Source organism: Apodemus sylvaticus, chromosome 10 (assembly GCF_947179515.1).
Source record: "Apodemus sylvaticus chromosome 10, mApoSyl1.1, whole genome shotgun sequence".
Taxonomy (NCBI): domain Eukaryota; kingdom Metazoa; phylum Chordata; class Mammalia; order Rodentia; family Muridae; genus Apodemus; species Apodemus sylvaticus.
The window spans coordinates 69,379,933-69,396,036 of NC_067481.1; the positions used below are offsets into that span (position 1 = coordinate 69,379,933).

Here is a 16,104-nt window from a genome sequence, read left to right on the forward strand (position 1 = left end):
GAACAGCAGGGGCTGACTCTGACTCGGTTCCCTACCTTTGAATACCTTCCCCTAACTGGTCTACTTTGTCTACCTTAGTGAGAGAGGATGCTCTTAGTCCTGCTGTGACTTGATATATTAGGGCTAGCTGGTACCTATGAGGGGTGTTCCCTTCTCTGAGGAGGGGGTGTGAGAGTGGGACTTGGAGGAGAAGAAGAGGGGGCTGCAATTGGGATGTGAAATGAATCAATGAATCAATGAAAAAATGATAAACTGAGTCTGCCCAAGCACATCTGGACTGAGGCTCATGGTGTTTTACTTACATACAGCTATTTTTTTTTTAAACTCACGGTAAGAATTTTGAAAGACTTAAAAGATAAATTCTATGACCGCTCTGGAGCAACAGGAGACCGGCAAAGACCCTGAGGCCTGAGAAGTACAGGAGGTTGGTCTCTACCAGCACTCCAAGGGTTAAACGCAAGCCAGAGCCTAGCATGCAATTGGCCGAACCTGGAGAGAAGATATGGTTTTTGCAGCTGTGGGCCAATGAACACTCCGAGTGGGAGGGTTTGAAGCTTCTAAGGAGTTTTTCCCCCCATTTTCCCCTCTCCACCCCTCCCATCGGTCCTCGCCCCCACCATCCTCTACGCTGCCAGTTTGTTAAATTAATGCAGTAAGAAAGTCTGAAGATCTGAGGGAGTCTGGCCAGAAGAAGATGGGCGAGCTAGAAATTCGAGATGCCTCTGAAAGCTTGGATTCTTGAGCCCTGCTGGGAAGCCATGGACCCCAGCAGCCCCTGAAAGTTGTGGTGGGCTCTCTTGCTCCAGCATCCCCAAGCAATGGGACATCTTTCCTGCAGCGATCCCAACTTATTCGGCGGGGACCAGAGAACACGGACTGCAAGGCGACAGCAGACAGGAACGGAGGCAAGGGAACCAGATTCCGGGACTCGGTCGCGATGCGCCAGCCTGGCACACTCTCCGACATCTAACTGAAGCCAGCACCGTCACCTGCTCCACCCCCCCACACCCCAACCCCTAAAACCCCTCAGGCCAGCCCAGGGCCAGAAAGAAGAAGCTAGCCTGCTCTAAGGGTCCGAGGCCAGGGTTCTGATTGCCACGGATTTCTTCCTTTCATGGAGCTGGCCATCTCAACAGGAAAACAAGGGTAAAAAAAAAGAAGAAGAAGACTAAAGAAAGAAAAGAAAAGAAAAGAAGAAAATATACCCACCCCCAAACGTGCCTCCCAGCGCCGCAGGGCGCCTCCAGCGAGTTGAGCTTCAGCCGCGCTCTTCCCGCCTGCAGCCGGGCTGGACGCTCTCCGTGGTGCTGAACCTGCACGACCGCCGCTATCCGCTGTACCTTGACTGCCTGGCTGCAATTCTCCCCCGGCTCTGACACCTCCTTCCTCTACTCCCTGCCCCCTTAAACATCTGGATTATTATCCCCAGTGGCGCTCTCTGACTTCGTAATTGACCATCGAAAACATTTTTACACCCCCATAACTCGTGGACTTTACAGCACAAGAATCTGGAAGATGTACAGCTTCAACACTCTGCGATTCTACCTTTGGGAGACCATTGTATTCTTCAGGTACGCGGTTTTCTATACTGACTACTATCCTTATGGTGCATTAGGGGGTTCAGGAAGAGCAGAGAGGCTGACTCTGCCGTGGCCTCATCAATTGGGGAGGGGGTGTTGTGTGCTGAAGGCCCTTCCATTCCTCTCCTTCCCCCACCCCCCACCCGCAGGGTGTCTGGCTGGTGCGTGTAGGTCCCAGACAGTGGCTGCTCAGGCAGCGGTTTGCCTGTTCTTTGCGGTCTGTCTGCCTGCTGCACTCCCCGCAAAATTGGGCCCTCGGCCCCTTCACCCCTCTGCTCGTTACCCTTCACTCGACTGAGGACTTAAGGGGCAGCTTTACGAGTTTTTTAGTTTAATTGGGACCGCATTCTCTCAAACCGCAGTGCTGGAAACCCCGGGTCTCCCGTCTGGGAGCGAAGTGACAACTAGCGGTGACGCGGAAGGTTGCAGTTGAACTAGCTGGACACAAAACAGAGCATTCTGTCTCTTTTTGTTGTTTTTCTTCAGGGTCAGGGGTTTCTGTAGTTTGGAGCGAGGGAATAACGAAGTTATGACCTCGGCTTGCAAAGCGCTAACTTAGGGGCAGATCAAGCCTATTTAAGAATCGATACTAGAGAATATTTTCCTTTTAAAACTTTGACTCCATCCTCCCTAATACATGATTCTTTCCAAACTCTGTTACAACAGACCCCCGCTACTCCAAAGGGCAGTTCTGATTTATGAATGGATGCCTATCCCTGCTACCATGAGTCTTCCCACACCCGCCCACTGACTCCTAATTCTCTGCTTACAGGCTTGGCATTTTTGTGTTAGTCCAAGTGAAAAGTGAAAAATTACGTCTTTAGGAAGTATTGAAACAGATAGGCCTTTTGTAAGTGGGTAAATCATGCCGCCTTCAGAGGTGGCGATGATAAATTCCATCTACATGAATTGAAAAATATTCTTCCCAGCTCTGCAGCGATCGTTCATCTTCCGCATTCTAGCGCGTCTGCTTCTCGTGTTTTACCACTGTGGTGAGTTCATCGGCATTTGGAAAAAAAAAAAAAAACCCACTCCGATTGTTTTAAAAACTAAACAACCACCAAATGAGATCTTCTCTGGTCGTAAAACAGAACATAAGCGTGATTTTATTGCACTGCAAAGAGTTGCTTGTTTGACTGATCCATTGGTTAGTGGTATGACGAGGCCTTCTCTCCCAAGTGACAGTTTCTGAATTTGAGCCTCTCTTTGTGTTTTTTTTCCTCTAGAGATGATGAAGAAAAGACACCCCCTCACTTTTACCCATTGCTAAAGCTTTTAATGGCCTCTTAAAATAAGTCTTTAGCATCCCACTGTCCCAACCACAGCTTAGAATGTAAATAGCCAAAAATTTTTTAAGTCCAACATTCCAAGGCCTTGTGAGATTTGCCTACTTCGTGAGATGGGTGAGGTGGGAGACTACAAGAGTCTTGTCCTCTACCTAACCCCCATTCCTTTTTTTCTTGATGCAATCCTTGATTTTCCTCTCCCAGACATGAGCTTACACAAAAAGGAGAATCGGTCTAAAAGGTCTGCATTGTAATCGCTCAGATAAGGGTGAGGCTCCGCCGTGTTAATTCCTCAAGTGAACTGGTGGTGGTGGCCCAGCAGAGTCTCCCTTCCCCTGTATGGGTGAAGGCGCGCATGTGAGCAGCAGCGGGCATGCTCGAGAACACCCTGTGATTATGAGGAAACGAGAGGCATGACTAGAGAGATCCGGAGGATCATGCTGCTGCTGCTGCTGCTGCTGCTGCTGCTGCCGCTGCTGCTGCCGCTGCTGCCGCTGCTGCTGCCGCTGCTGCCGCTGCTGCCGCCGCTGCTGCTGCTGCTGCTGCTGCTGCTGCTGCTGCGGCCGTGGCACTTTCGAAGCCAGAGGACGCCTGCTTCACTTCAGGAGTTAATGTTCAGACCCTTTGCATTTTCCCAGAGAGATGAAGCAAAGCAGGTCACAAGGGAGTTAGCCACAGAAGATGTCCTTGTCCAAATGGCATGTGGCATCTCCAATTCTTTCCTCTTTTAAATTTTAGGTGAGACATACAAGAAACCTTAAGATCGAGGGTAAACAGAGGCCAGCTGCTCCCTTGCAGGTTACATGAGAATGACTACTCCTTCTCACCAAGGGCCAGGCCAGTTGGAATGAGCCAGTGTACATTCCCAGAGTCCAGGCCCTTCTTAGATCAAATGAGGCTTGTCACTCAACCGTTTGAGATTGCGGGGAAACATGGGGGCCACCAGGGTGCTACCTAAAGTGCTGCTGCACAACATCTATGAACAACCAGCAAACCAGCAACATCAACAGCAAAACAAACAAACACAGCTGAAGTGAGTGGTGGGAGAGCCTCACCTGCTACCAGTGCAGGAAGTGAATGGATGCTTTGGAAAGGCAGCTGGGGTCCTAGGAGACAGCATCAATGCAGTGTTCATTAGCTGTGTCCCCACAAATGCATGGACACAATTTGGCTGAAGTTCCTGCTTTCAGATTAAACAGCCTAACATTTTAAATTTAATATGTGACACCCTGTGATCCAATAACATCAATTTTGTGTCACTCGGAGGTCAGGGTCTTATATCTGCATGGGCTAAAACTAATATTCAATTTTGATTAATTATGCTTTTGATTAATTACTTAATACTGCAAACACATTCCCTTTAGAACCCACCTTTAAACCAAAGGGAGCATGGCTTTGATCCCCAGAGCCCTAACAGAGGCTTATAGCAAGGGGAGACTACTATAACCCCAGCAGTTCCTTGCTTCCTCAATAACTCAGACAGACATGATCTATAACAATGTTTCTCAGCCCCTGCACTTTCATCATTTTGATCTTTATAATTTTTTGTCATGACGTCTGCCCTCTGCATTGTAGCAGTCTGTCTGGTGCCAGTAGCATTTTTCTCTCTGATCATGACAATCAAAAATGTCTCCGGACACTGCAAACTACCCCAGGGTACAGTGTGAAGGGACAGAATTTTCCAAGTTTTGAATGACAATAAAAATAAATAAATTTTTGATCAGCTGCTCTGATGCACTAATCATTGTAATGAAATAGTCGAGTTTGCTTGGGGTAACAACCTTTGGCAGCATACACAGCATGTCCCACTGAAATAGAAAGGGATATAGTTTGAGCTTCAGTGAGGGATAAATACAGAAAGGCATGAACCAAATCATGGGTGATTTTCCCAGAAGATCACCACTTTTTCCTTATGTACTACTTCCATTATGTGTCCATCCCGGTAGATGATGCCTTGTGCTGAGGTTTTAGACCCTGTGTGTCAGTCACTTGCTAAGAAAGCTGATCAAAACCTCAAAATGAAGATGGTTCTGTCAATTCTAGGATGAGAAAGAACATGGTAAATACATTGTTTAATATCTCTATCACTATGGAAAGATAAATAACTATTTTCCTGAAATATGCCTTGTTGGAAAGGTTCCCAAGCTCACCAAGAAGGGCAGACAACCACCTTGATCTTTCTCCCTGGTAACATTTATGTTCTTCCCCCGGTCCTTCCCGCTGTATCTTGGGGTTCTGCAGAATGCATCTAGAAGTTTCTGAAATGGCACAAGGACTTTTTCCTAAGATAATAAGCCTTTGGGACAAGTCTGCATCAGGGACAGCCAGACTGTCAAACAGCCAAACCTGCCCTCTGGAGGCTTAGGAAAGATGGGAAAGAAATGTCATATGTTCATTCCCAACCAGCAGTTTGAACAAAGCTAATACATGGAATTATAAATCTGCACATAGCATCTGCATATTTGAGAAATTGGGAAGGACCCACCAGGAACATGTGGGAAATTTATCTTAAGGATGGTCTTATGAAAGACTACAGCTAAATGGGGCAAGGGAGAGAGTGGAACATCTACGGTCCATCGGTTCTGACTTCCAGAGTCAACTCTGCCCTCATCCTGCAGCACAGTCGTAAGAAGGCTCTCCCATGTGGGGACTCTATTTTCAACTCAGATGGCTAAACCCAACCCTTGTAAGTTCCCTTCAGCCTCTGAGTAACCCATTATCAAAGACGGGGCTCCATTTTCACAAAGGTTCTGGATGAACTGGCCCCAGTAGACACCCTGACTTTAACCCATATTAACTAATCATGTGATTGTGTGTCCCATTCAAAACCAGCTGCTATGCAGGGACAAAGCCATCCCTGCAGAAAGGGACCTTTTCTCCTACAGCAGAGGGTCTGTTATGCTTGCCTCCAGGAGGTCTATGTGTACAGAGCCTATGGTAGCACCACACTGATGTGGTGCCATTAACTTTATTTCCTTCATCAGCTGGCAGAAGCCAATATGATTTCCAAGATGGATGGTACTGTCTCCTATAAGCTGGGCTTGAAGGTCCTTCTGTAGGGTTTGAAGTGTGCGTGCGTTACATAGTACAGCCTCAGCCGCAGCAGACCTGGGATCAGGAATTTAACTATTTCAGTGTGACCTTGAGAAGACTCTGTGACCTTTCTGGGTCTCACTTTGCTCACCTATAAAATGAAAGGATGCCACCAATCAGACTCTCGGAAATTTTTAGATGTTCTTGTTTGCAAATGACCTTCTCCCAATCTTTCCCCATAATAGTACAGTTAGGGTTAAAGTCATTGCAGCATATCCCAGCTATTACCAAAAATAATAATAATAATAATAATAATAATAGCTTTTGCCAGCTACTCGCAGCCTCAAAGGTCAGAAAGAATTGAGAACCTCAGCCAACTACTTCCCTCTATGAATAGTTCCCCTAAAGTGGACGTGGTGACTGACAAAGACTATAAATGTCCTACCTTCCTAGGCCAGAAAATGTTCAGAGTGATAAGATGCTTCACTGCTGTCTTATCTGAAAAATGATTTGAGAAAATCATATTCTCTTCTTTCTTTCAGTGACTGTTTATAACATTTATCCCCTTCCCAACATAAAGCCTAATTTTTTAGTTGTTTACTGAACTCATCCTTAACTTATTTGCCCATGGTCATTAGTCAAGAGAATGCACAACTGTCAGAAACTGACTGTCCCAGCACAAGCAATGTCTCTCACTGAGTTAACCTAAGATGAAATACTGCTAAGGAGCCATAGCATTTCCTAGTCATCCCATATGGTTTGGGCAGAGGTAAATAGTCTCTGAAACATTCTGTGTAGATTCCAAGTTTTCCTTAAGTTCGCGTGTACCTCTGATGTACCACGGCCTCCGTATTGAAAAACATTAGTTTTGATTTAGGCTATGCAAGTGCAAGAGCATAGATTTTTTTTTTTTTTTTTTTTTTTTTTTTTTTTTTTTTTTAGTGCACAGAGAAATTCTGACTGGGGGGAACTAAGAACTTTCTGGAATCTCTACTGAGTGGTGCACAATGGTTATGGAGGTCAGGAAAGGGGACTGGAGTCTACCTGCCAGGGGGGTGGGGGGATTTAGAAATTTACACTTCTATAGATTATGAATTTGTGAGTGATTTCTTGCAAAAGAATAAATGAAATGCAGGTCAGAGACAACCCTGACAATGATTAGCCCTCCTCTTGTCCTGACTCCTAAATTGCCTCCTGAAATTTTGGGACTCTAAATCAGGCCAAAAGCACAAACTTGCTATTTTTCTCATTCTTCAAAATAGATCAGATAATAACTAAATTGGGCAATGAACCTACAAGCACAATGTGGCAAAGGATTATTAAAAGGAAGCTACCTTATTTATATAAAAACCTGAATTTAAGGAAGGAAACGGGCTTTAGAATGCACCAGAAGGACACAGCAGAAAATTTACCAAGCCACAAATAAAGCCACAGGCACCATTGTTGTTCCTGAAGCTTACAGCCTCTCTGCCCTGAACTCCAGCTGTCTCCCACAAACCCATTCCCTGGTAAGCCTAACACACAACCAAAGACACCACAGGGGGCCAGCAACTTCATTGAGAAAACAGACTGGAACAGTGGCTGGAGGCTGGGAGAGGAGACTTAGCCACACAGAGCCCAGGCTCTGGAATGTGAGCCCTTAAGAGGGTTGCCTGCAGCACCAAAGCTTTTGAAATGGTGTCTAAATATCCCTTTGTGGTTTTCTGAAGTTGATATTGTCTGAAGCTAATTCAGCACAATTAGATTACCACTCTCGGCCTTTGAATCTGCCTGTGTTGTAGGATCTGTTACTAAATGAGTTTACCGCCTTAAACGGGATGCTGTTGACAATTGTGAATCCCAGTCAAGAAGTGGGCAGCAGTCCTCTCTCCCTCTTGCCTCGGGTATGAAGGAAACACACAGGACACCCCAGCGGGATCCCATCCTCAGAGCTCCCACCCGTTCACTGCAGAGGATCATACTGTCCCTCCAAGTTAATGAGTCTGAAGCAGCATAAACCCTGAGCAGATCTCAAAACTGACCTCTCAAAACTAGTTGAGAAAGGCTTGTCCAAAAGACAGATCCCAAGGAATTGTGAGATCCGAGCTTACATAAAGTATTCTTAATACTAAATAATAATGAGTGAAGAGGCAATAGCTAATGCTGGCAGTGATAAAGAGACTTAGGGTATTGATAACGTCACAAGTACACTCAGATCTCCAAACCCTTCTGGTTGTGTACATATGTGTACAGCTTTGCCTATGTCAATCAAACATAAAGATAGTTTTTAAATTTAAATATTTGAGGGTGGAAAGTGGTTCAGTGGTTAGAGTGCTGAATAGAGTCCCTAGTGTCACAAAGTAGCAACATTTTAAAAGTAAAATGCAGATTCTCCACCAGACTATGGAGTCAGGCTCTACAGTGATGGAACCAGAGATTGAATTGCTCACAGAAGCCTTTAAGTTGAAGCTTTTCAAACCACTGGTGCACAGTAGGTGCCAAGAGCCTTTCTAGAGATGCTGTTTCTGAGGTCTGGGGCCTAAGAGTTGATCTTTCTGCCAGTTCTCTCATGACCCAGAAGCTAAGACAGATAGAAGATAGGGGTAGCAAGGCCCTGGGTCATCCTGACTGAGGCCACATGTGGAGGAGCTTTTTCACACTGCAGATAAAAAAGAAAAGATAAAAAAGTTGCTTTCAGGGGACAGGACTCTGTAGCCCATCATTCACACATCATTCTCTACGTTTATTTCCTGTGTGTTGTGTGCAAAGCCTGTATGCCCTGATGATGTCACAGTGTCTCCCATCATTCCTTGCTGTTCTGTCTAATTCTCCTAAATATAAGCACAACTCAAGGCAGGGCTCCTCTCCCGGGCAGCCATCCCTATCCTGAGATGGCGATGCAGTCCCTGAGTCTTTGTGCACCTGCAGCTCCCATTCACACACCACAGCCATGCGGTAAAAGGATGCAGAAGGGGGGCACCCAATGGATGGGAATGGCATCCCAGCTCCAGAGGACTTAGGACACTGCAATGAGCATCTGTGGGGACTGAAGGAGGAGTGACTCTGATGTCAGAAGGGACTAAGGGAATCGGGTCACTTGCCGGCTTCCTGGGCATTCACTAGAGTCTTGCTTGGGACTCCCAGAGGTGTGAAAGGCTCTGAACCATCCCACCATTGTTCTGACCCAAGGATGGTGTCCTTCCTTCTGCGCCCTTTTAACTTACCCACCTTTGCAGGGAGTCTATTGCTACTTCATACCCATGAGAGGGACTGCTCTGTTCTGTGCGTGTTCCTTGCTGTGTTCCTTTTTGCAACCCTCCCCAGCTCCAGAGGACTGCGGCAAGCCACCTTGCTCTTGCAGTAACACCTCAGTTTGCAGAGTAAGCTGCCCAATCACCCAATCACATTAAACAAAAACAGTTCCAGGACAGTGGTACCTACCCCATAGCAGAGCTGAGAGAACTGGGGCTTAGAGGGAAAACGTGGTAAGCCTTGGGTGATGAAGGAAAACTGGCTGATTAACACAGGGTAAAGCCAGGTGCTGTGATGTGTGCCTGTGATTTCAGTTCCTCCATATTGCTATGCATTGATACTGGGGTTTTTTTTTCCACCAAAGCCAGTCCTAAATTCTGTGTATTTGCAAACACGCATGGCATTTTCCCAGAGAAAGAAGGAATTGGGAAAAGGAAGATTCCTCCGGTGCTTGCAAAACACATTTCACATAGATGGTTGATACTGCTGTGTAATAATCCTTCCTCTGCCTTCTCTCTGCCCTCTCTCATGATGTCCCATCTCAGCCTGAATAGCAACAGAAAGTTAACAATAATCACTAGTATGGATTGAGTCCTTATTGAAGGCTGGGTATGGTGTTGACATCATGTTCAACCCCTTCATCCCTTCCACAGAAGAGACACGGGTCACCTCTAGCCCCACATGCAGCTAAGGCTACTGTTTTTTCTGAGCGCGTAGATGCTTTCTCCCACTGCACCTTGTCTCACAATTCCCACAGGAATCCTAAGATGCAGGTACTATTTAACACAACCCCCCATTTTTCAGGTGACAAAACTGAGGCAAAAAATATGATTATCTAACTCTCCTAAGTGACAACTAGTACTCTAGAAAGCACTTGGAGGGCTGCCAGTATGGCCCAGTTGGTAGAGTACTTGCCTAACACACACAACACCTTGGGTTTTATCCCTTGCACCCAATAAAGCATGATAATGGTATACACCTGTAGCCCAAGTACTTGGGAAGTAGAATCAGGAGAATCAGAAGTTCAAGTCATCCTTAGCTACAGAGCAAGCTTGAGGCCAGGCTGGTCTACATGATACCTAATTTCAGAGAGAAAGAAACAAACAAAAAGAGAAAGAGAGAGAGAGAGAGAGAGAGAGAGAGAGAGAGAGAGAGAGAGAGAGGAAGGAAGGAAGGAAGGAAGGAAGGAAGGAAGGAAGGAAGGAAGGAAGGAAGGAAGGAAGGAAGGAAAGAAGGAAGGAAGGAAGGAAGGAAGGAAATAGGGAAGAGCGAGAAAAGAGAAAGAAAAAGGTAGAGAAAAGGAAAGGAAGGGAGGGAAGGAGAGAGGAGGAAGAGAAGAAAAGGAGGAGAGACAATAGGAGGGGAGAACAGATGGAGAGGAGAAGGGAAGGAATAAAAGGGAAGGGGAGGGGAGGGAAGGAGAGGGAAGAGAAGTGAAGGAGAGGGGAGGAGAGACAGGGAAGGAAGGACACTACCTTTGATCCCACACTTACCAGGTGGAGTCAGGAGACATTGAAGCAGATGAGGAAGGTGGCTGAGACAAGTTCTGTCTCTCAAAAGAATCAAGAGCCAATCCCTTGTAGGCATGTATAAATAGTAACGCTGTCCTTGACCTGTACCTGCGAGTGACTTTCCAGCCTTCATTCCTTCCACAGAGGGACGCTGGCTACCCTCCAGCCCCACGTGCAAGACTAAGGCTACAGTCCCTTCTGAGGGTGTGGATGCTTTCTCCCACTGCACGTTTTCCTCTTTGTCCCCAAATCATCTGAATAGAAGAGCTATCTAGATGATGGCAGCAGATTCTTGATCGAGAGCCCAAGCAGGGCAGCAAGAACTCTAGCCTGGAAAAGAATAGTAAGAGCTATTGGTCCCCTGTTTAAAGATAACAACCTGTACAGTCACACAGTCTAACTCCATCATGGAGGATTGAGTATCCTTAGTGTACCCTTAACTTCTGGGTGAGAGTTTGGAGAGGAAACCCTGCCTCAGGTGCTGTCCACCTCACCCTATGCCTCCACATTTGGCTGCCAGAAAACAGAGCCAACTGTCTCTTCAAAACCTCTCTAGACCAGGAGGCTGGGTGACCAGGTGCCATGGGTGGCTGGGACAATACACAAAGGGTCCACAAGGATGAAGGCAGCCCTCCTATGTCACCCTGGCTTTACCACCTGTTCTTAACATTTCTCCAAGCCACACAGAAACACCCCCCATGTGTCTCTAGCAGACCAGATATGGAAGGAAAATAATCAATACACACCAAAGACTCTAGCAATCAACTTTAGAAACAGGCATGCTGTTGTGTTTCTTTATCTTTTTCTGTTGTAAACATTAAAATTTGTTTGCATTAAGCAACCTAAGAAAGAATATTGAGGACCAAAATACACAGAAATCTTATTCCCTAGGATGAATCATGTAACAATCTGATATCCATCCTTGCAGATTGTTTTTATACCACAATAGTCACCAAAATGCTAGTGCATTTGTGCCTGGGTTTATTCTCAGTGCTGAATATGAGTAAGCCTGTCGGCTCCTCAGAGCTATGCTGTTAATACAAACCTGTTATTCATCCTAATGTGTGAATGAGCCTCCAAAGTCTTCCTAGGACCACCCAATCTGGACCAGGTAGTCCTAGACTAGATCGCAAGTCATCTATCTGCCTTCAGGAAACCTTTTCTTGCTATAGTGATACAGTTTGGGTCATACAGTCATGGAGTTAGTCTCAAACCCACAGTCTGTAGCATGCAGAACCATCATGATTCCAGTAGCTGTACTGACTTTCCCTTGAGCACACCAAGTATTTACCTGACACTTACCTTCCAGCTGTGCTGTGAAGCTACTACCTCTGTCCCTATGTCCTTTACATCACACAAACCAACTCCCAAGCCAAAGCTGTCCATGAGTCCCTGCTCTGGACCCAAGGTAGCCCTCTCCCCCTCCATAAAACTGGAAAGAGCACCACTTTCAGAAGCACTTGGAATAGGTCTGAGTTGGAGTGTGGCTGTTCAGATCCCGCTCTTTTTGTCGATGGATCTTGGCCACTTCTCAGCCTTTCTGTATCTCAAGTTTCCTGTCTTTGAAGGGTTGGGGGTTGTAGCTCAGTTAGTCTACCTGATATCAAGCTTGTTATCCCGGCACTCAGGAAGTGGAGGCACAAAGGCCAAGAGTTCAGAGTCAGCCTGGGCTACATAACAAGTTCCCAGCCAGACTGAGCAACATGAGACTCTATCTCAAAAAACGATCTTCATAGCTAGGAACAGTGACTGAAGTCCATTTTAAACACTTTTCATTCTTTTGTTTGTTTGTTTTTAAAATATTCATTTTTTAAAAAAATATTTTTATTGGTTATTTTATTTATTTACATTCCAAATGTTGTCTCCTGGTCTTCCCTCTGTAAACCTCTTTCACACACCTCTCCCATTTGTCCCTACAAGAGTGCTTCCCCACACACCCACACACCCACCCACTCCCACTTCACCCCTCTAGCAACCCCCTACACTTGGGCATCAAGCCTTCACAGGACCAATTCCCCTCCCATTGATGCCAGATGAGACAATCCTCTGCTACATATGTAGCTGTAGCCATGGATCCATCCATGTATATTATTTGGTTGGTGGTTTAGTCCCTGGGAGCTCTGGGGCTTCGGGTTAGTTGATAGTGTTGTTCTTCCTGTGGGGTTGGAATCCCCTTCATCTCCTTCAGTTCTTCGCCTAACTCCTCCATTGGGACCCCAGGCTCAGTCCAATGGTTGGCTGTGAGTATCTGCATCTGTCTCAGTCAGATGCTGGCAGAGCCTCTCAGAGGACAGCCATACTGGGCTCCTGTATCTTAGCATTGGAATCAGCAATAGTGTCAGGGTGTGTTATCTGCAGATGGGATGGATCCCAAGGTGGGGTGGTCTCTGGATGGCCTTTCTTTCAGTCTCTGCTCCATTTTTTTGTCCTTGCATTTCCTTTTGATTAAGATTTTTGTTGATGTACAAAATGTTGGGTTTCATTATGGTATTTTATATATGTATTGTACTCCATTTTAATTAATTTCACATTCCCATTGCTATCCCCATCGCTCTCTGACTCTCCTTTGTCTGGTTCTAATTAATGTTAAGATTTCAATGATAATATGTTTGCCTGAAAGTTGAACTAGACTTAGCTCTACTCAGGCTCAAGGTGCAAAAACAGAAGAAAGTTGTCAGCATTATTTCCAATAAATCTCTTTTCAAACAGACAAATATACTCTACTGGGAAAATCTCCTTCCTCAGAATAGTCCTAGTATACCAGAACTGATTCTGGATATTTGAGTTTATATCTTACTTATTGTTCCCATTTACAGTTCCAACAACTTGTGGCTCTTAGTGGCCTAACCCATCCTGCTCTATTCAGTGTTTTATTTTCTTGCATGATTTGTTATATAAAATGTTTTCCAGGCCTTCTTCTCACACATGCATCATCAGTCTTACTCATGTTCACCACCTATGTTACCCTTCCTCATCACCCCTCCATTTCCCACTGGTCTCCTTCCTCTTTCAAAATACCCTTCTTTCCGATTTAATGTCTTTTAAAATTAGATGTTTATTCTATATTTATATTAGGAAAATGCATGACATTTGTCTGAGTTTGAATTATTTCACTTAACATGACAATCTCCGATTCTGTCCACTTCCCTGTAAAAGACAAAATTTTCTGTGATTCATGGCTAAATAAAATACCAGAATACTTTTCTTTCTTTTACGTAGACTATAAGCCCTCGACAGTAACTCTCTCTCCACACCAGAAGCCCTCCCCGTGCCTCAAGATCCAACTCTAGCTTCCCTTACTTCATGAAAATCCCCTGGGTAACTACTATCCCTATCACCAACTGAGCCTGAAATAACCTTTCAAACACCCCTGAAGACCTGGCTGGAGAAATGGCTTAGCCATTAAGAAGAGGATACTCAAGCCTGGAGCTGGTGGCCCCTGACTTTCATCCCTGCACTAGAAGGCAAAGGCAGATCTCATTGAGTTCAAGTTCAGCCTGTTATATAGAGAGATTTTCCAGGTTGGCCAGGACTACACAGAGAAACCCTATCTTGAAAAACAAAACAAACAAACAAAAATACCCCAAAGAAGAGCACACACCACTCTTCCAAAGGACCTGAGTTCAAGTCCCTCATCAAGGGTTTCATAACCACCTGTAATTCCAGTTCCAAGGGAATCTGACACTTTGACCTCTGTGGGCACCCTAACACATAGTGACACATACACTTAATCAAAAATAATGAAAGTCAAAATATATATATTTTTTTTAAGTCCTTGAAAATGTAAGCATTACCCCTAGTCTTCAGTTTGGGCAAAGTGGCTTCCTGGCATATTGAGCCTTTCTAGATTCATCACTGGAATAAAAACCCCTCAAGGATGAAGGCTGTCTCCCTTGGTGCCTCCCAAAGTTACCACTGGCCCTTCTTTCCCTTCATGAGCTGTGCCAACCCTGTGGCTTCAGGATCATCACACACGGTGTTTGTTACTGTGCCTGTATGTGTCTGTTCAGAGCCTCCTATCACTGGGTAGGCAGAAGCCCAGGACCTGGAGATTCCACCCAGCCAACCCTAAAGCACTGCTGTGTCTCACCATGGCCTCTTTCTGCTCCAATAAATGAGTCATGGAGAGGGGATGAGTTAAAAGTGGTGGCTCCATCCTGGCTCTGACACAGCTGTCTGAAGTCCTTCAGGCTTTGTCTTGCAGCCTGCCAGGACCCGTCTGAGCTCTGGGCCTCCCCACATATCTGAGTCATTGCAGATAAGATAAAGTTGCTTCCCATCATGTCCCCAGACTTGCAGAAAAGCCACTTCCAGGGAACAAAACAAACTTTCTAAAGTGGTATTCTCTATGGCCATACCATCCTGAAGGTGGGTGGTGTCATCAGAAATGCTTTCAGTTGTAAAGAAGACATGGACTTCATTGGAGGTAGCTTCCTTCTCTGTGACCTAAAACAGCTACTAGAAAAGAAAATTTCTCTACATGAAAAGGGACACAGTGCCCAACGGTGGTGGCGCACACCTGTAATCCCAGCACGAGGCCAGCCTGGTCTACAGAGTGAGTTCCAGGACAGTTAGGGCTATACAGAGAAACCCTGTCTCAAAAAAACAACAAAAAAAAAAAAAAAAGAAAAGAAAAGAAAAGGGACACAGTGTTGTCTGAAAAGAGAGGCTTGAAAAGGTTTTTTGTTTTGTTGTTGATGTTGTTTATTTTGTTTTTTGTTTTTTTACTTCCATACCAAAAAGCTACATCTCCCGCAAGATAGTAAGGAAACTTAGTAAAAGATGAGATGTCCCATACCCTCTCAGGCTGGATCACCTGGAGGTCAGAGGTAAAGTGATATTCTTCCACAACTCTTCCTCCACTAACAAGCTCTGCTGTGTGTGCATGCATGTGTATGTGTATAGGAACTCACCAAGGAGACTAGACTGGCTGGCCAGTGAGTCACAGGGATCCTCCTGTCTCCACCCCTCAGTGCTAGGACTACATAAGCACAGTCCACCGCACCTGGCCTTTTCTTAACGTGGCTTCTGGGAATGAAGCTCAGGTCTTGATGTTTATGAGGCAAGCACTCTACCTACTGAGTCATCCCCCCCAGCCCTCTGCTGTAACTGAGTCTTAGGTTTTCCACATCTAAGATGAGCTGAGACTACATTAAGATAATGGCCCTTCCAGCTGCCCCGGCATAAGGCTTCATTTAAGCTGGTAGCAGGAGTTCCTGGTGATGCCCTGTATTGGATGTGGAGCAAGATCGTTTGAAGGATTCTGAAGCCATGTGATGTGAAACTAATAATCCCTATCTGACAGATCACCATTTATGTTGAATGATAAGTAGCCAGCAGAATATATGTACTGCCTGTACTGCCTGTACAGAGTATGTGTACTGTCCAGTACCTGGACATCGTGCAAAGCAAGAAGCCCTGCACAATGGCCATCTAAAGAGGTCTGGGTGCCAAGGATGAGCA

General features: G+C 45.5%; 1 protein-coding gene across 2 annotated transcripts in view; it reads left to right on the forward strand.

The window, feature by feature from the left end:
• Positions 1–1,515: 1,515 nt before the first annotated feature.
• Glra1 (glycine receptor alpha 1) overlaps positions 1,516–16,104 on the forward strand; it is a 95,110-nt gene continuing 80,521 nt past the window's right edge. For both annotated transcript variants that reach the window (XM_052195739.1, XM_052195740.1), the window contains exon 1: positions 1,516–1,571. In XM_052195739.1, coding sequence (XP_052051699.1) covers positions 1,516–1,571 — 56 coding nt within the window. The remainder of the gene's footprint in view (positions 1,572–16,104) is intronic.